Here is a 21,274-nt window from a genome sequence, read left to right as displayed (position 1 = left end):
TCTACCTCTTCCTGCACGCCCCGTGATATTAGTTACATTGTTGTGGGCATGCTTCTCCTGCGCAGTGCCATTGATCGACAGCGGCCCCAGACTAGTCCAGGGACTGCACACAGGGGGAGCACGGACCATTATACTTAGCTTTTAAACACATTCAGCATTTAGAACTAATGCAGCCATCATTAAAGAGGGGATTAGGAGGCTGATAATGCTCCGAATACCTTCTAGGGGTAAATCCTGATGACCCTGAGAATCCCACACTTAGAATGGATTTTAGGGTTAGATATAGCGTTAGTGATCAATCAAGACCTGGTGGAATCTTATTTATTACTTCAGCAAATAAAATGTTTTAAACACAAAAAAAGCATAAAGATATTTTACAATTAGCGTAGAAGTATCAGTTTTATAAAATTATGCCTTTTGTGTAATTCCTTGGAGACGATTTCCACCCAAACTCAGCCTTATTGTATATTAAAAGTGACAGGATGGTTCCAAAGGATAGGTGATAAAGGTCCAACTGCTGGAATACTGATAAATCACTGGAATGGGACTCTTGAGCTCTCGTTCATCATAATTGTGGTCACAATTGCATGGAGTGGCATGGTCACAAATGCACGCCACTGCTCCATTCATGGTCTATGTTTGCTATGTCAATTAGTACCATAGAAAATGAAAAAAAGATGAAAAAAGGAAAGGGAAAATATTGGCTCACCAAACGTAGAAATAAATGCCTCATTGGAGCTGCAGTGCATGGAGACTCCAGACCAGCTTCTGAGTAGTAATTGCAGTGGAAGACAGAAAAAATCGCAGCATGTGGGTAATTATATTTAAACATGACTTTTATTGCAACATTGAAACAAAAATAAGTTAAAAATATAAAAAAAAATAATGGGTAGGGAGCGGGAAATCACAGGTCTAAGCGTTTCGAGGTCACACGCTCTTAGTCAAGAGCGTGTGACCTCGAAACGCATAGACCTGTGTTTTCCCAGGTTCCCACCCTTTATGTTTTTTTCTATTTTTAGCTTATTTTTGTTTTAATCTCGCAATAAAAGTCATGTTTAAATATAATTACCCACATGCCGCGGACACTGGATTTTTTCTGTCTTCTAACTACCATAGATAATAAATGGAGCAGTGAATAGATAAGTGATAAACAGAGACAGACAAACTGTTGGTGCAACCTGTGAAGATGCACATGGACCCAGAATCTGAAGAGACAGGCATCTCTGAAACCGATGACCAGTTTGTTATTCCTGGTCGGCCTTGTTGATCATCATCTTGGCTTTATTCCCTTTTGTGCTCCTGCCTTTTTTCCCCTGGATTGTCTACCTGATACTTGTTCTGCTCCTAGTTCTAGCTTTGCCTCAGTTCCTCTCTGTGCCCGAGTCTCGTCTTCTGACCGGCCATATCCTGACTGATTTTCTGATGACAACCCTAGGCTCCATTCCCGACCACACCACTATTCCAGAAGTGCTACTGCAGCCACACTGACTATTTTGAGGATCTTCTTACAGTAAATTACAGACCTCCTGCAGAGGCTATAGGGTGAACCTTTCATCAAAGGTTTGGGGCTTAAAGAATCCACCTTCTGCTACATATTCATAGCTCGGGTATTACTTTGTCAGCATGTTTCATCACTGACACGGTGCCATTTTTACTATATGTTTCTTAGAAACCATTTGAGTTTCTGTTGTCATTTCCACAAATATATCTGTTTGACAAACATAATTACCAAACTTTCGCTACCACTGGGAGGAAATCCTTTATAATATATTGTTTTATTTCTAATTATTTTTACAATCTGAACTTACCGCAGGGAGGACACACTATTGTGACTCTCCTGTATTTTGTCAACAAGCTACATAATCTGAATTCCTTTTTACTGTGGTTGGATATACTGCTAAAGAAAGCAACAGGAAATAGAACATAATGATTTCTTAAAGGCCGATACTTATGAAGACATCCTGGTTCTATAGAGGTGTTTAGAAAGTGACAACAGCTTCAGTCGCTGTCATAGTCGCTGCTTCTAACACCGCAGTCTCTTTCCCTGAAAAGAATTGTCATCAGGGTGCGGTGATAGAAGCAGTGTGAGTGATACCAGTGCTGCCTCCTGATGATGTCATGTTTCAGTAGATAACAATAGACACTGCAGAGAAGTGAGTACAGCCCCAGCCTCCTGTGTCGTACTATTTGAGACTCCTCTCAAATGAAACGTCACATGAAGTAAAGTAAACACATTTAGGAAATAGCAGGATAGAGAGAAGCTAATTACCAAAGTGCTTAATGCTTAAGAATATGTATTTATAAAGGGCTTTATAGGTATTGGACCACCCCTTTAATTTTTAGAGAGAAAATTTATGGATACCTTCAAGTTCTTCTTACCTGTACAGCATATGCATCAAGTTTCTCAAAATTCTTCAAGATGACGGGCATTGACTTGAGACAGCATTTATCCCAGGGGTAAGCTAAGAAGATATTCTTTAGTAAATGATACATGTAAAAGTATGACAGTAAATGTTGTGCTTTTTATTAATATTACAGAAAAAATGAACTATAATTTAACCCAACAATAAAGAGAAATTGAGGACCTTTGAATCTGTTTCAGAACATAGTTGTCCTTCATTCCTTGGACAAGTCTGCGCCTCATATGCTATGTAGCGTTCTGCACCAGTTAACTTGATGTTGTCATTACTATTTAATTTCACACTCTTTAAAATATTTTGTGCTACTATTCTACGAACCATTCTGGTTAATAATATATGATTATTAATGCCAGTGTGGACGAATCAGTACATTAAGTGCCAGAAATTAGCTCTTTGTGATAATTATGCACATTCGATTGGCTAATGATTGATAGTCTTCCCTCTATGAGCATGCATACAGAGACAGATGTCAATCACTGATTAGGACCGCCCACTGGACTCCTAAGCATTGTAACAGCTGGGAGTTAAATGAATAAAATACAGGTCATACTACATCTTTTCCCAAAGAGCTATATATCTGTCCCCTTGGCTTCTTTTGCACTACAACATATTGCCTGTAGATCAGACAACATTTTTAACATGACAGATTTCCTTTAAATTATTTGTATGAGATAAGTTCTGCTCTTTTTCCTGTGACTGAACCAGTCTTCTCCATGGGCAGTCTCTGCTATTGCATCTCAACCCAATTATGCTAAAATAAGACTGACATGTAATATGAGACACAGTGCACACATGGAAAAAAGCAGGTAATGTTTGCAACCTCTTTAAGAAACTATTGAACCTTTCAGGCTGTGTTCCCACTATGAGGTTTTGGTGAGTTTTTGATGAGGTGTATTTTTGCTTTGTCAAAAATGCAACGTCTTATAGTTCCAGCAAAGTGGATGGGATTTATAGAAATCTCCTGCCCCCTGTGCTTTTTACTCAGTGTAATCTGACCTGCGATGCGCATTTCAAATCCGCAACTTCTCTTGCGGGTACGCTGAGTTTTCTGTGATGATTTTTACCATAGCCTTGCATTAGATGCGGAAATTGCACACATGCATTTTAAGTGCGGAATTGTGTCAAAAATGCATGTGATCTGCACATAACTATATCAAAAAAAGTTTTCTCAATGCCAAATACCAGGAAGCATGAAAAACAAAGCAGCTTTATTTAACACATGACCCAACAAAAAGAGACAAAAAAACGCAGCTGCAAAAACGTGATAAAAACGCATGTAAAAAATGTAGAATAAAACGCAAGTAACCTAATTTATTTAATAGGTGCAGAAAAGCTCATCGTGGGAACATAGCCTAAGGTTCCCAATCCAAGAACTCATAATAAGGTACTTAGTTCATAGAATTCAAGGGTATGTTCACACGTTGCAGATTCGTTGTGGATTTTGTTTCAGAAAGTTTTGCATCTGTCCCATTCATTTGAAACAACCTGATTCATATGAATAGAAACTGATTTTCAGTCTCAGAAAATTTCGGCTGCAAAATCTGCAGCGTGGGAATTCACCCTAAGGCCTCATCCGTATTTTGCATACAAGTGCTATCCATGTTTTTCGCAGATAGTACCCATACCTATAATAGTGAATGGGGCTGTGCAAATGTCCGACCTGGAAACGTGTACGATATTGATCCAATTGATACAATTCTATGGGTCCGTTAAAAAAATCTGTTTTTCATGGATTGCTAGAAAAGAAAAACTTTTAAACTTGGACCAAACTCTGATGGTAAAAACTGACACACTGGCCAAATTCTGATAAAAAGTTTTGTATGAGAAATGATAATTGCTGTCTGAATGATCTCTAAAGGTATAGTCAACTTGGCGCACTTAGGGTGAAGAAATCCAATTTCCTATTTTTTGCCTCCAAAAAAGATCCATTTTGGTATTTGGAACAGATTTGCAGTCTGAGAAATTTCTGTAGCTGCTATGCTACATGTGAGTTCATCCTCACCCCATAATTATCCTTGAATGGTCTTTCCGCCACTTTATAAAACAATTCTAGTATGGAAGTCGTTGTATCTTAGACCTCTTTCTACTATATGGTTGTACATAACTACACTGCTCAAAAAAATAAAGGGAACACTCAAATAACACATCCTAGATCTGAATGAATGAAATATTCTCATTGAATACTTTTTGTTGTCAGCACATTCAACTTTGTACAGAACAATCACACAAAAATCACATCAATGGAAATCAAATTTATTAACGAATGGAGGCCTGGATTTGGAGTCACCCCCAAAAATAAAGTGGAAAAACACACTACAGGCTGATCCAACTTTGATGTAATGTCCTTAAAACAAGTCAAAATGAGGCTCAGTATTGTGTGTGGCCTCCACGTGCCTATATGACCTCCCTACAATGCCTGGGCATGCTCCTGATGAGGCTGCAGGATAGCCTCCTGTGGGATCTCCTCCCAGACCTGGACTAAAGCATCCGCCAACTCCTGGACAGTCTGTGGTGCAACGTGACATTGGTGAATGGAGCGAGACATTATGTCCCAGATGTGCTCAATCGGATTCAGGTCTGGAGAACGGGCGGGCCAGTCCATAGCTTCAATGCCTTCATCTTGCAGGACCTGCTGACACACTCCAGCCACATGAGGTCTGGCATTGTCCTGCATTAGGAGGAACCCAGGGCCAACCGCACCAGTATATGGTCTCACAAGGGGTCTGAGGATCTCATCTCGGTACCTAACGGCAGTCAGGCTACCTCTGGCGAGCATATTGAGGGCTGTGCGGCCCTCCAAAGAAATGCCATCCCACACCATTACTGACCCACTGCCTAACCGGTCATGCTGAAGGATGTTGCAGGCAGCAGATCGCTCTCCACAGCGTCTCCAGACTCTGTCACGTCTGTCACATGTGCTCAGTGTGAACCTGCTTTCATCTGTGAAGAGCACAGGGCGCCAGTGGCGACTTTGCCAATCCTGGTGTTCTGTGGCAAATGCCAAGCATCCTGCACGGTGTTGGGCTATGAGCACAACTCCCATGATGTCGGGCCCTCATACCACCCTCATGGAGTTGGTTTCTAACCGTTTGTGCAGACACATGCACATTTGTGGCCTGCTGGAGGTCATTTTGCAGGACCCTGGTAGTGCTCCTCTTGTTCCTCCTTGCACAAAGGCGGAGGTAGTGGTCCTGCTGCTGGATTGTTGCCCTCCTACGGCCCCCTCCATGTCTCCTGGTGTACTGGCCTGTCTCCTGGTGGAGCCTCCAGCCTCTGGACACTATGCTGACAAAGACAGCAAACCTTCTTGCCACAGCTCGCACTGATGTGCCATCCTGGATGAGCTGCACTACCTGAGCAACTTCTGTGGGTTGTACTGTAGACACCGCCTCATGCTACTGTACCTCTAGGGGTGAGAGCAATGGCAAAATGAAAAAGTGACCAAAACAGCAGCCAAAAAGAATGAGAACAGAGAAATGGTCTTTGGTCACCACCTACAGTACCACTCCTTTATAGGGGGTATCTTGCTAATTGCCTATCATTTCTACCAGTCGTCTGTTCCATTTGCACAACAGCAGGAGAAATTGATTCACAATCATTGTTGCTTCATAACTGGACAGGTAGATTTCACAGAAGTGTTATTGACTTGGACTTACATTATGTTGTTTAAGTGTTCCCTTTATTTTTTTGAGCAGTGTATATGGGGATTTTTTCGACATGGACTTCAGTTTTGTTGGAGTAAATACATAAGGGTCCATCTCACCATAAAAGTCTTTGGCACTGGGCTGTGACATCTGCTCCCATCTGCTGCCATTCCAGGTAGGAACTGTAACACCTGCAAGATATACACAAAGTGTTCCAGTCCGCTCTCACATGACAGCAAACTTCCATGTAACCTTGAAGGCCGTAGTGTGTTGGCAGCTGAACTAGTGCAGCTCAGTACATTTGTCCTTTGTGTAGATATTAGTGAACTTTCCCCTTAATATAAAAAGGCTTGTAAATAATTTGCCCTCATGCTGCAAGGAAACAATCTCTTTACTGCAGCTCCTTAGAGTACGTTCACGTGAACATATTTTCGGTCTGTGTGGAGAAAGGGTGGCATATGGACCCATTGTTAGCCTATGTGCTAGTGCATCCAGGCTACGCTTCATGCAGAGGGCAGAGGCATGTGAAAAAAATTGCAACTGGAAAGAGAAGATGCCAGTTCACCCTTCGGTTGGTTCAATCCACATGGAAGCCCGCGATCCACGCCATTGCTCGGCATGCGGTGAACACAAGAGGAAGAAGAATGATCCAGCTTCCGGTCCAAGGTATGTAGAAATATTTCTTCTTGCTTGATTTTTGAAAAATTGTAAAAAAGTTACAAGTAAACACACTGAAACAATCTAAAGATTGGGGACTTGGGTATCTCATGACAATACAAGATGCGTTTCGAGTGCTACATGCGCTTTTAAACTAAGTGTAGCATGTAGCGCTCGAAACGCATCTGGTATTGTCATGAGATACCCAAGTCCCCATCACAGATTTAGATTGCTGCAGTGCGTTTACTTGCAACATTTTTTTAAAAAAATTCAAAAATAAAGAAAGAATTTTTTTACATACTTTGGACCATAAGCTGGATCATTCTTCTTCCTCTTGAGAAAAATTACTGCATGCTCTAGTCTGGTCCGATTTATGGATCAGACCAGTGCATGTAAAAAACTGGCAGCTCCTGCAACTGTCTACTGTGCGGACAGGCACCCGAATCTGCGCTCGGAGCCATATATTTATTTATTTTAGCAACTTTTTAATCATTGGGAGATCCAGTGGTCAGCCCAGTATCCTTGCAGTACAGGGATCCTAGGTTCAAATACATCTACATGGAGTTGTCTGTTCTCCCCGTGGTTGCGTGCATTTCCTTCAGGTACTAGTGTTTCACGAGGTCAATTGGATTCCTATGAAATTTGCCTTAGTTTGTTTTTGTAAAAAAGGAAAAAGTCGATTGTGAGCCGATTGGGGAAAGGCCTTGATGTGAATGGTGACAATCTCTGTACATCACTGTGGAATATGTTGGCGCTATGAGAAGTATGGGTAATAAATAATATATATCTGTACATCATGAATTTGCCCAAGTGGTGGCTGCAGACACCCAGAATTTTATCTGTTCACTATATGAAAGTAGAAGGAAAATGGAAATAGAAGAGCCCATCCGAGACTTACAGAAGCTATGGAGTTACATCTCCCCTTGTGCTGAACCTGCCCCAGCTCATCCCCACAGCTCTCCTCCATGGGCTGCGAAAGGTGAACATTACATGAAGATATTCACCTTTCACAAGGCAATAAGCATTATATACAGAAAGCAGCGGAGTAGGAGGGAAAGAGGAGGAAGAAGGAACCTCCTAGTAGCTCCAGCTCTCATGTGCTGCTGTGCTTTAAGGGAATCCGTCGGCAGGTGTTTGCTATATAATCTGAGTGCAACATGAGGTAGGGGCTGAGACACTGATTTTAGCGATGTGTCACTTATAAGGTTGGGTGCTTTTGTTTCAATACAATGAGTATTTTATCAGCAGGAAATTACCACTACAGGACTACACTTCACGTGCATCCTGATCCAACTCCGCCGCATCACTGATTAGTAGCTCACTGTCTTTAGACAATATACACTGAAAGATGTTGTGTTTACAGGGTTAGCTTTCTGAGTTCTGCTACATCTAAAAACTCTGATCATATCACAACTGCTACACCCAGTAAACTAAGTAATAGTGTGTTGGAATCAGGGTCTCTTTTCCTACATTATGCTGCTCTCCTAAAAGTCAATAGTGACCCTTTAACGAGCCTTGCCACATGACTTATCACATGACTGACAAGGGGCAGTATCCCGAAACACAGTGTCTGCAAATTGAGTTTCTGGTTCTGGCTTTTATCCTAAGTCATATGATAAGACTAGTTAAAGGGTCACTATTGTCTTTTAGGATTGCTACTTCCTGTAGGTGGCGCTAGAGTTCTGACCTCTTCCTCTCTGAAGAGACAATTTGCACATTTCCCAGAGGAGCATTGCGGCTTTAAAAGTTTTCTCACCATGACATGCTTAACCTGTCACTCTCCGCAAGGAGAAATGTTATCCCTTTAATGTGTATATATGTGCATTTGTTACATTGTGCATATAGTATATGTGTATATGAAATGTTGGACATGTTTTATAGGTGTGCATATAGTTGTATGTATTAAGAATAATAGCGGCTCCTCTTTTTAATATCCTGTGTATACCCCTGGAGCCTGTACAATGGTTACAGAATTGGAGAGACCGCAAGGAACATGCTGAGGTAATCATGTAGGCAAAGGCGTAACCTGAAGCTTGTGGACCCCCATGCAGAATCTCTAATGGGGCCCCAAAGTACCACAGGTCTTTAATAGCTACAGATTTTCATATAAGGTAAAGGGACCTTTGGGGCCCCCCTACCCTCCAGGGCCCAGGTGTGGTTGCAATCCCTACACCTCTTACAGTTACACCCCTGCATGTAGGCAGTGATGTACTGCAGAAGAGAGGAGGCCTCAAATAAATACAGACTTACCAACATTTCAATGGACAAAATTGGGGACAATTTGGCCAACCTAACTCCTGGGAACATCCACATAATGTCCACTTTTAGGTAAGGTTCCTGTCCAATTTGTTTGAAAAGCCCTTAACCAATTGTGCTGGGTTTTTCTATTTTTCCATTCCCGTAAATGCCTTTCCCCATGAAAGAATATAATACTAAAAATATTCTACTTAATAAAAGAGTCCTGTATTAATAAGCATTTATAGAACTTCCAAAATGTAATGACACTCACCTTTAGGCATAGGTGTCCGGCTGAAGAGCTGGGGCTGACTATCTTTGGGATGAATTTCCACACGAACTTGACTTCCTGATGCAAAAAGAATAAAAAATTACAAAAAATATTCACATATTAAAGCGGCTGGATCATAACACAAGAAGGCCTAAGAGCTCTGCAGTCATTACATGGTGTATACTAGTCTGGAGAATGTGCCATTCATTTCTATCTATATGATGGCCATTTCTTTTTGTACATTTGGCTTAGAGGAAACATCAACCGGCCGGGCGAGGAAAGTCATTGTTAAAGAGCTCTGACAACAACCGTACTCTTCATATATGTTGCTACAAAGGCGTATTTATCAATGGTAGGAGAGTGATAAGATAAATGGTGAACTAATATATGTATCGCTGTGTTCACACTGGTGGCTTGGCTTCCAAGTTTCCACTTATAATGGAAAGTATAAAACTGCCTGATCGTATGTTGAATTGAAGGCGTCTGATAGTCCCTATTAAATAGTAAAGTGATGCGTTGCGATTCCATCAAGGTTCCCGATGTTTTGACACCAAGAATACTGTAGCACTGCTTGCTAATATACTCTCATCAAAAGTGACCGATCTCCAATGTCATCTTTTTAAATATGTGATGAGAATTTTACATGACACACAAATTATTATTTCTTCTATGTGGTCAACAAAAATCATGTATGAATACTAAGGCAAGGACAGACTTCACCCAGGTGTCAGCTCAGTGGCAGGAGGCACCCATCATTCCACTCAATACATTATTAAGAGGATTGGCTTTTTGATTACATGAAGCCATTATTTTCTAGCTGTGAACATTTGGAATTACCCCATACAGTCTGCAAATTGTCTCTCCAGAGAGGAAGAGGACTTGGACTCTAGTGCCACCTATTGGAAGTAGCAATCTCACAAGTATAGGTGGCACTAGAGTTCTAGTCCTCTCCCTCTCTGAAGAGACAATTTGTATATTTAATTTCCCAGAGAAGCATATAAGGTATTTAAGTCTCCTCATACTGGCATGCCAGACCTGGCATGTCACTCTCCACAAGGAGAAACCTTGCCCCTTAGATCCTATATAGTCTGCAAATATTAACATTATTGTTCTGTGTGTAAGATCTGGCATTGGATATAACCACTTATATGTTGACATATGTTAAAGTGAATGTGCCACCAGAAAATTACCTTAGGTTTAAATCAGATTTTTATGTTAAATGTATATTTTAAAAAATGTTGGTAATTTTTCTTTTATTCTTTCTTGTATTAAAAAAATAGAAATTTTGCTATTCTCACACTGGTCACTGGAGCTATTCTAGACTTCTACTTCCTGTTCTGTCAGGAAATGCACATGTACATTAGTGGCAATAGACTGACTCAGACCCTATCTTTTGTAATGAAGCATCTAATGAGTGTGTGCAAACGGCATTATAAAGGGAAGGGGAGCTGTGATATCATTTAGTGTGATTGGTGGATCCTGTGCTATCAGCTGGTAATAGTGGTGTTTCCAGTCATTGTAATCCTGACTCTGATGATAATGAGACTTCTGAAAAGTCTTTGAGTAAAGAACAGGAAAATCATGAGTCTAAAATAGTCCCAACAGCCAGTGTGAAAATTGCAGTATTAATATATATATACAGTACAGACCAAAAGTTTGGACACACCTTCTCATTTAAAGATTTTTCTGTATTTTCATGACTATGTGTGCAAAGCAGTCATCAAAGCAAAAGGTGGCTACTTTGAAGAACCTAGAATATAAGACATATTTTCAGTTGTTTCACACTTTTTTGTTAAGTATATAATTCCACATGTGTTAATTCATAGTTTTGATGCCTTCAGTGTGAATGTACAATTTTCATAGTCATGAAAATACAGAAAAATCTTTAAATGAGAAGGTGTGTCCAAACTTTTGGTCTGTACTGTATATATATAATTTTCTTAACAGATTAAAAAAAAAACATTGTCAATTTAAAATAAAAAAACTTTTAACACAAAAAAAACTGATTTAAATAATAGGTCATTGTCTGATGATACGTTCCCTTCAGATTGACTTACCTTCGCTCTCATAGCTATTAATGATGTGTCTCCCAGCAAGAGGGTTTTTCGGAGGTGTCACTAATGAAAAGCAGAATACACATCACTGGTTTGTTAAGTCAATGAAAAGTACAGAAACAGCTATCACCCTAGATATTAGCACAAACTTTTTGTATGAGCTCTGCCAATAACCAACTCTTCTGGAGTATATAGCTGACAAGGAATGTATATTTGTCAGATTGTAATAAAACTTTGAATGATAAAACATGACCTTAAATTCAGGACACCATTGTAACCAGAAATAAATGGTGTCTTTTTACCTTCAGGTTGCCAAAAAATATAATTCCAAAGCTAAACAGGGATTAATGGGACCTGTGACTTGGACACATTCACTGTACATAATATCCTTGTTAATCACCGGATTGTAATTCATGCAGTAGTAATTGGTGAAAAAAGCTACGAAGACATATGCCCAATTTATTCATTACAGTTGGAGCAATCTTCTAATAAAGCAGGTTTTTATTCATTAGAATTATCGGGGCGTGCAGAAACAAAGGCTTGTATGGTTCTAATATCTAAAGTAATCTATCAGTAGTTCATAGTATTTACATAATATATTAAGTTTCCATTTGACTGATTTGGACAACTCCTTCGAAGATTGCAGGTTTTCCTAAGACCAACTTTTCAGGGACATCCTAGGTAATAGCCAATAAGAGAATTATTTATCTAAATGTGCATATGGGGAGCATTAAACCAGGTTAATGAACTTTGCTACGTCCTTATGGTCACCATTACTGACCCTCCATTTCAAACCAGCAAGCAGAGCCTAGATGTAGCAGTACACAGCCACCTTCTTCGCAATCTGTGTAAGTGTAAAGTGTAATTGTAGACATTTTCACAACAGGAAAATGTCTGGGACCTGGAAGACTTGTATGTGCTGTAACCCCAATTATGGACCCTCCGGGCACAACAACAGCTGTCACCCCTGTAAAGGAGCAGGAGGAAAAGTCCTGGATGGCAGGTATGTGTCACCAAGGTGGCTAGCCTCCGTTATGTAAGTCCCAGAATTGAAGGCTCCTGCAATGGTAGGTTGCTGAGAAGGTTTTTGTTGGGACTGAATTTTGGCTCCGGGATTTAGGAGCAACCAGAAGAGTCTGGGTAGGAGAGGTCGCTCCCATATCTCCAGTCCAGGCTTTGCAGGTTGTACAAAAGGCTGCTGAAGTTGCTCAGGTGTGTATAATGTGTGGGAGCTGCAGTGTGTTCATTATTCCTGGCTATTTTGCTTTTATGTGAACTTTGCTAATGGTTTATAATGGATAAATAAACCTAAGACTGTTTTACACCAGAACCAAGCACTGTTGTGTTCCCAAACCACTATGAGAAAGCTTGAATCCCAGACAAGCGAGAAACTATTCTTTTAGCTTCATATAGTCTTTAACATCCTGCTTGCAGAGACCATAATATGCTTTTTGTGGTTCAGTTGTCAGGTAAGCTGTAAGAACGACTGTACAATCATCTGTTGGGATCTTCTCTAATTTGGACACTCTTAAACACTGTCATCCCGTGTGCATGATTTGCGACTGTTTGACAGCTTTAATACATGTGAGGAATGCTTAAGAAACATGCATTCCTCACATATATTAAAGCTGTCAAACAGTCGCAAATCATGCACACGGAGCGATTCAACCATATCGCAGAGCAGCTGTAAATACTCTGTGCTCGCCTGAGCATACTTGGCAAAAGGGTTAACAAAACATACTCGCTCATCACTAGCCATGGCCCCTAGCAACATGCCCGCATACTCCACCAATTGTCATTAGGGCTTGCTCACACTGCGAGAGAATCAGGATGATTATGCCAATGACACTCTGCTCAAACTGTCAGAGTGTCGTCTTACTGAGATCTGATTCTCTCACATGAGAGAATCGCAGCACAAGTGTGGAGAAGATGGAGAACTTAACTTCTTCTTAGTCTCTATACGCATACACCAGATTTCCCTTGGATGACATCTGAGTGCAGCCTGATGTGTCACTCGCACCTATAGACTTGTATGCTGCTTGAATCCAGTTCTATTCTCCTCCCAGCAACGCCTCCTCCTGTTTAACTGAAAGCCTCTGTGCTGTGTGACTTCAAGCAAAGGGGCCATCAGTCAAGCAGGAGTAGTTGGCAATGAGTGGGGAATAGAGCTGGAGTGACAAAGGCTTCAGATCTACACATAGTCTTTCAGACTCATTTGCATATCAATTACAATTCTGATTTCTCAGTAATGGAGGAATGGACTGGCCATGTAAAGGTATTTTTGGATTTGTCTTTGAAAGAGCTACATTTGCATATAAATAGTTTTTGGCGGAGAAATCCTGCTGTTTTTGGCGGAGAAATCCTGCTGACAGATTCCCTTTACAGGGAATCTATCCTCAGAAAATGACCATCTATCCTCAGAAAATGACCTGTTGTTTAAACCAAATTTTATATATATATATATATATATTATTTTTAGCAATGGTTTTATTTTTTCATATCACAATCTTTATTAAAAAATAAATAAATAAGAAAAAAATTTGTAATCTTGCAATATTCACAATAACAACAGGGGATATTTTAGACTCCTACTTCCTGTACTTTCAGGAAGAATTTTCTACAGGCTCCTTATCAGCAGAGGCAGGATTACAGTGATTAGTAACACTTTTATAATATTGCATATTGTATTTCGTCTATTAGGACTAATGGCCAGTTCTTGCAAAAGTAAAAGACTATAAATAATTATCAAAAAAGAAATTCCCACATTTTGAGTGTTTTTTTTATGATTGCTGCTGTGAGATGGAAGGAGCTTAGAGATATCTTTAGTTACACACAGTGGTCCCCATACTGGCGCTCAAGGGTCTTTGTACATAATTGTTGCACTTGGGTGACACGTCTATACACAGTTGACAACACAGGACGCACCATTCACAAAGGGTGATGTCACAGCCCACCTGCACCCCCTCTCTTCACAATGACCTATGCACACACTCCTTAGATGTCTTGACAGAAAAGATAGGGCTGGAGCCTGATTATTTTGGCTGATGTACATGTGTTGTTTTCTGTAACTGCAGACAGTTAAGAGTCTTGAAACATACATTTAACAAAAAACCTGATTTAAACAATAAGGCCACGGCCCCACTATCAGTATTTGGTCAGTATTCAGTCAGTATTTTTTCTCAGGAGTGGGAGCCAAAACCAGGTGAGGAACAATCAGAGAAAAGGTATAATAGAAACAAGTCACCAATTCTGCATTTATCACACACTACTGGTTTTGGCTCCTACCCCTGAGAAAAAATACTGACTGAATACTGATAGTGGGGCCGTGGCCTTAGTCATTTTCTCATGACAGCTTCCCTTTAAAGGGTTTGCCCTATCATTTTTTTCAGGAGTGCACGATTGCATGATTGACAGCTTGGTCCAGCAGCCTCGAGTCGCTGCTGGTGTGTGCTCCCAATTTTGCAGCTTTGCTTGTACAACATTGGAGGGGTGCAGCGACACGGAAGCTTTTTAGCTGGAGGGCTAACTGTGCGCTCCCATGATCCTGGTCTGTTTCAGTGCTTTCAAGTTGAAAAGAAATGAACATGTAAGCACTGCGCATGTTCTGCCACCACAGCTAGACCACAGTGGTGGCCAGTGACTTAGGCACACTCATTAAGCGGCATGTGCATCTTAATAACTTTCAGCTGCTGTGCGCTGACACAAGACATGTATTCCAGTCGCTAGCTGGAGTACTTTTCTGTCTTAAAGTACTCCATTTGTTTGTTGTAAATTATTATGAATTTGTCTGAGGCGCTCAGTCAAGCAACCTCTTGGGTCATTTTTTAAAGTTGGCTGACAAGGCTGAAACTGGTGTAAAGATGGAAAAAGTTGCAAAATTTTTGCGCAATGATAACTTGTACAAAAAAATTGCGACTTTTTAAGTAGTTTTATGCCATAAAACTGCCATAAATTTCTTGGTAAATCAGGGCCTATGATTAGGCCTCGTTCAGACGTCTGTTTTTCCATGTATGTTTTCTATCCATGGTTTTCAAGAATCAAACACGTACCCACTATAATCTATGGGGCTGTTCACATGTCTGTTGTTTTTTCACAGATGCAAAAATCACATGTACCGTCCGCGCTGTCCATGATTAACAGTAATGGATAGGAGAAGCTTTGTGATTTTTATTTTTTTTTTTTCATACTAGAAAAATACTGTGTTTTTACTGATGGGAAAAAAACGGACACACTGACCAAACACTGCTGAAACTTGAATCCAAAACCCTGATGACACTTTTACCATTTTTTTTGCATTCATGAACAAACACTGATGTCTGAATGTGACTTTAGGTATAGTGGCTGAAAACCAGTATATCCTGTACCCGGTCCTGCTCTGTGCGGCTAAAGTTTACAGAATCCAGATGATATGTTATATTAAGGCCACGTTCACACGTTCAGTATTTGGTCAGTGTTTTACATAAGTGTTTATAAGCCAAATCCAGGAGTGGGTGATAAATACAGAAGTGGTGACGTGTTTCTATTATACTTCTCCTCTGATTGTTCCTCTTCTGATTTTGGCTTACAGATACTGATGGAAAATACTGACCGAATACTGAACGTGTGAACGTGGCGTAAAAACTAATTAATTGTTGCAAACTCTCAGGGATCACCAAGAATAGATTAAATCCACCTCTTAACCAGGAGCAGGACTTTGTCTCTGCAATTTGACTCCTCCGGATTTACATAATAATGTAATAATTTTCTAACATATCTTGAGGATGGTGCACTATAAAAATGCTTCATTGCTTTCACTATACAAGGATTATTCCTAATTTACCTAAAATAAAAATGCTGGAACATATCAGGGCATGTGCACACATTGAGTATTTGCAGTGCATATTTCTGCACCAAAACACCAGTGTTGGCAGGAAAAATACTGTGTAAAAATACGCACGTTTTTACCCATTTTCACTACATTTTTTCTTGCATTTTTTTTCCCCATTCACTTCAATAGGTAAAAAATGCTGAAAAAGGCTGAATTTGACACGCTGCAGAGTTAAAAAACATGCATCGATGGTTAAAATTTGCCAAGAAAAAAGAAGCAGCATGTGCATAAGATATCAGAAATCTCATAAGTTGCTGGTACTTTAAAGTGCAGCATTTCCTTCCCATTGGAAAAACGCACGGAAAAAAATGCATTGTGTGAACAAGCCCTAGCAAAATATGAATATTACAAAGTGTATCTAAGTTTGCCATTATTTTTCCTTACTCCAATGTATCTGAAATAAAAAAAAAGCGTTTCTGTAAATAGTCGAGATTAAAATAACATCTAGTTTGTGATGCTTCTCCTATGCAGGACTTTGTACAGGTCGACAGGCCACAAAAACACCATGGAGCAGAGTTATTAATACTGTCTGAAATGGAGATAGCATAAAATTAGATGAGTTAAATTGCAGATGTGCCAAATGCACAAGAGTCATGCACGCTCGGTTAATTATGGTGCATCTTCATGTACAGTCATGGCCGAATGTGTTGGCACCCTTGAAATTGTTCCATAAAATGAAGTATTTCTCCCAGAAAATGATTGCAATTACACACGTTTTGTTTTACACATGCTTATTTCTTTTGTGTGTATTTCTCTATCGCTAGATTATCTATAACCCATAATACCATGTTTTGTGAGAAAATCATCCAGCCCTTTGTTAAAGGCTGTTATAGTGTCAGCCATCACTACCTCTTATGGTCGGGCATTCCACAGTCTAACTGCTCTGACTGTAAAGAACCCTTTCCTGTTTAGCTGCTGGAATCACCTTTCCTCCACCTGTAATGAAAGTTTCCTGGCCCTTTGGAAGGAATAAGTCATGTGCTAGTCCTTTGTATTGACCACACATATATTTATACATGTAAATGAGATCCCCTGTGAGGCATTGTATTTCTAAGCTAAACAAGCCCAACTTATCCAACTTCTCATATGAGAGGCCTCCATCCCTTGTAATAATCTAGTTGCCGCCTTTGAACTGACTCTAAATTCCGAATATCGTTTTTAAAATGTGGAGTCCAAAATTGGATCCCATATTCTAGATGTGGCCTCACCAGTGATTTATAAAGGGGTAACAATACGTTGGGATCGCAGGATTTTTTCTCTTTTTATACATCCTAACATCCCGTTTGTGTCTTCATAGATGGATATTGTTGGATTGTGCCAGTAAATACAAGCAATCTTGCAATTTGCTGCTTATTAAATTTTCCAGCCATTCTTGAGATATTAACATTTTTATTTTGTTTACAGCTCGTTGCCTTGGAGACCGACCATCACTTCTAGACAGTAGAACATTTCTTACAAGCTCTTTTCTATTGAGCTTGTAAGCACTGTCTTCAAATTGGCCAGGATCTCTGGAGGAGCATGTTGTTATCTCCTAATTCTGGCCAGCTTCAGCTCATTGCTTACAAGCTAGACAGCAGTAGTGGTCGGTTCTTTAGGCAATGAGCTAAACACAAAAGAAATTAAAACTGTTAATATCGTTATATTAAAGAAAAAGTTCTTAATATCTCAAGAACGACTCAAAATTTTAATAAGCAGTAAATTACAAAAGCCTTTTTTTTTATTAAGATCGGATTCTATTAAGATGGGATTAACCCTTTAATATACTTTCAAAAATCCAAATCACCAGACGTTAACGCAAACAAAAGATGAAGTCTTTATGCAACGTTTCGGACACACAGGGCGTTTTTTTAGCCAAATAGAATAGGTAATTGACTTAAACTTTATGTATATATCTTATTATATTTGGTTTGAAAAAGGCCCTGTGTGCCCGAAACTTTTCATATATCTTTCATCTTTTGTATATGGTTACCAATAAAGAGATCCCTTGGAGGAGAACGTCTAGTGTCTAGGATTTTAATGATCTGGCAATACTGTGGGCAGTTGCACCACGAGTGCATGGACCTCGGAGCGGTGCATGGACCTCGGAGCGGTGCATGGACCTCGGAGCGGTGCATGGGAGCAAACATTTTTCAAACCCAAACTACACATAACTCATAAAATCACAAGCCATTTTCACGTGTACAATGTATACCTGTTACGTGTCATATACACCTGTTACACGCTATATACACCTGTTACCTGTGTTCCACATGTATAAATATTAATGAAGACATTATCTACAACATGCTTGTACTACTGTGCTTCATCAAGAGCAGGTGTAAAAAAATAAGTGTTAAAAAAAGTGGCAAATGTTAATTATGACGTCTATTATTCTGCAAGACGCTGTCAGCAGATCCGGCGGACAGGGATGTTGTAGCATATGAGGCTTGTATTTTAGCATGGTGGTTGCAAAAATGGAGAGCAATACTTTGACTTTCTGACTTAATTTTCCAAAATTTACTTTTCATACCACGGACATAAAAATATATTTAAGATTCTGTAAAACAAAAAAGCTTGTTACCCCCCCCCCCCCCAATATCTGTAACTATAATAATCTATACCCTTTAGGTGCGTATATATACAGTCAGAAATAATGGCTAGATTCCTTTTTTCCTGGTCTCATTATTCTATCCAATGGGAATGTACAAATTTTGAAAAAAAGCAATTTTTAAGGGTTGCCCCTAATTGCCCCAATCAAAGATGGCGCCACAGTGAGAGCTGTGTTGCGGCTATCCCTGGTTCTGGTTAGTCCTTTAGCCTCCTCAATGCACCCCTACAGGTAGTCCTATTGTTAGCATATATGGGTGTACCTTGGGTTTGGTGAGCAGTCTCCTGATCTTGCTCTTCTTCAGTCTGCTTGTCCTGTGCTTGGACTATTAGCAGCAGATTTATGCGTAATGAGTTGTAGTCCTGCCTTATCTCCATAGCTGAGAGCAGACACTGTGGACAGATGAGCTAGCAGCTACTGCACAGCCTGCGCAGTCTATCTGCAGGACAGCCAGCAACAAACTCCAGCTTTTACTTTGCAATCCTCTCTCCTACCCCCTCCCTGCAGAGCCCTTGCTAACACATTCTGGCTGTGCGCCTCCAGCTTTCCATTAGCACCCTGGAGAAAAAGGACCCTGAGGACTCTGTACTCAGTTACTCTGATAGCTGAGACCCCCTGCGGATGGGGTTTCCTCTCGTTTTCCCTGGGACATGGTTTAGCAGCAGTTTGCCCACCTGTTCTGCATTATGTGCCAGCCTGCTCTGGCTCAATCAGAGCTTGTTGAAGCGAACACTTGGGACAGTTGCCAAATTAAAACTTTATTTCAAACTAAGTCATTTCTCCTTATATTGTTTGCAGAACGGACAACGCCATAATGGGTGACTTATTTTTTTGTTGTTTGACAGATTGTTTTTTTTTTTGTTTTTTTCAGGACTAAATGTATTTTTGGGTTATGTTTTATGACATTTCTTATGTGGTACAAATTACATAAGAGCATTACATTTTGGGTTGATACAGTTATGGCAATACCAAATTTATATCGTTTTTGATTTAGTACTTTTTGCACAATAAAATATTTTCCTAAAATTATTTGTTTTTGTGTTCGCGCATGCCAAGATCTATTGCATTCTTATTTTGTCAAGGTACATCTTACTGTGTTTGGGAAAAGAAGAAGATTTATCCAGCAATGATATTGTTAATAAAAATTCATTTTTCTTTATTGAGTAAAATTGAAAAGATAATCCAGTTGATACAGTCAAAAGCAACTACCATGCACCCTCCATGGTGATCCAGATCAATGCGTTTCGACTCGTTAGGTCTTAGTTTTTATTAACAATATCATCGCTGGATAAATCTTCTTTTCCTGCTGTGCTTGTGCTCAACATGTACCAGGGCGGTTCCGGAACACTAACTTACCGGTGAGCTGACTCTCCTTACCCCTATTTTCCTTTTTGTTTTCATGTATCATACTGTGTTTGGTGCTTTGGTGGACATTATACTGTGTGGGGATATCATACAGTTTGAGGGACTGTGTGGGGGCATCATATTGTGTGGGGGGACATCATACTGTGTTTGGTGCTTTGGGGGATATCATACTGTGTGGCGGGACATCATACTGTGTTTGGTGCTTTTGGGGACATCATACTGTGTGGGGGACATCATCGTGTTTGGTGCTTTAGGGGACATTATACTGTGTGGGGACATCATACAGCTTGAGGGACTACGTCGGGGCATCATATTGCGTGGGGGGACATCATACTGTGTTTGGTGCTTTGGGGGACATCATACTGTGTGGTGCTTTGGGGGACATCATACTGTGTGGAGGGACATGAATACTGTGTTTGGTGCTTTGGGGGACATCATACTGTGTGGGGGACATCATACTATGTGGGAGACATCATTAGAGATGAGCGTTGTTCTACTCGAACTGTTCGCCAATCTCAAATTCGAGCTGTTTTGGGCGGTGTTCGAGCCGTTCGGCGAACACGAACAATTTGAGAAAAATTCGGCTGTTCGAGGTTATGTTCGATAACTGTTCGTGCACCAAAATCATAACTGGATTTTTTCTCAGTAATGATGAAAATTAATGTTAATACGCAGTTTGAGTGTACAGCGGGGTGGGGGGAGGGGCAGGGGATGGATCTCTGCAGGAACAATGAAGATCTCCATTTTTTTTTCTCTTTCCCGCATTTGCAGTGGGGAGGTGCAATCTGTCAGCCTATCAGCAGCGCACACACGGAGCGAAGTGCTTTTTTTCACACAAGCAAGGGCATGTGTCATTGGCAGTGTATGTCACATGTCCTTGCCCTATAAGACCAAGCCATTTTCCCCGTCGCCACCATTTTCTCACTGCTGCAGCTGCGTGTTAGACGGCACCGCTGTTGCTGTGTGCGCTATACCTTGTTAATTTCAAGCCAATTTTCGCACAAATATACAGATAGCTTGGGAGTAGGGAATAGTTGTGATTGCAGTCCTTTTAAGGACTAGGTTACAGCATTTCCTACGACTTTTATCAGGGAGGTCTGTGCTCTTAAATAGATAGGTTGTGGGAGTAAAGACTAATTGTAATTGGAGTCCTTTTCAGGACTAGGTTACATGA

At 40.3% G+C, this 21,274-nt stretch overlaps 1 protein-coding gene across 1 annotated transcript in view; it reads right to left on the bottom strand.

The window, feature by feature from the left end:
• The window catches only part of LOC141258979 (uncharacterized), a 35,017-nt gene extending 15,643 nt beyond the window's left edge, over positions 1-19,374 (bottom strand). Inside the window, exons 1-5 of the mRNA XM_073674315.1 lie at positions 18,998-19,374; positions 11,285-11,344; positions 9,231-9,305; positions 6,184-6,255; positions 2,380-2,462 (exon numbers count right to left, since the gene is read on the bottom strand). Of these exons, the coding sequence (XP_073530416.1) occupies positions 2,380-2,462; positions 6,184-6,255; positions 9,231-9,305; positions 11,285-11,344; positions 18,998-19,112 (405 nt within the window). The 5' untranslated portion in view covers positions 19,113-19,374. The remainder of the gene's footprint in view (positions 1-2,379; positions 2,463-6,183; positions 6,256-9,230; positions 9,306-11,284; positions 11,345-18,997) is intronic.
• Between the last annotated feature and the right edge of the window lie 1,900 nt (positions 19,375-21,274).

The sequence above is a fragment of the Phyllobates terribilis genome, unplaced genomic scaffold (assembly GCF_046119375.1).
Source record: "Phyllobates terribilis strain yellow unplaced genomic scaffold, ASM4611937v1 Scaffold_3__8_contigs__length_932513732, whole genome shotgun sequence".
Classification (NCBI taxonomy): Eukaryota; Metazoa; Chordata; class Amphibia; order Anura; family Dendrobatidae; genus Phyllobates; species Phyllobates terribilis.
The sequence above is the reverse complement of the archived record's forward strand: the minus strand, read 5'-3'. Positions and strand labels throughout refer to the sequence as shown.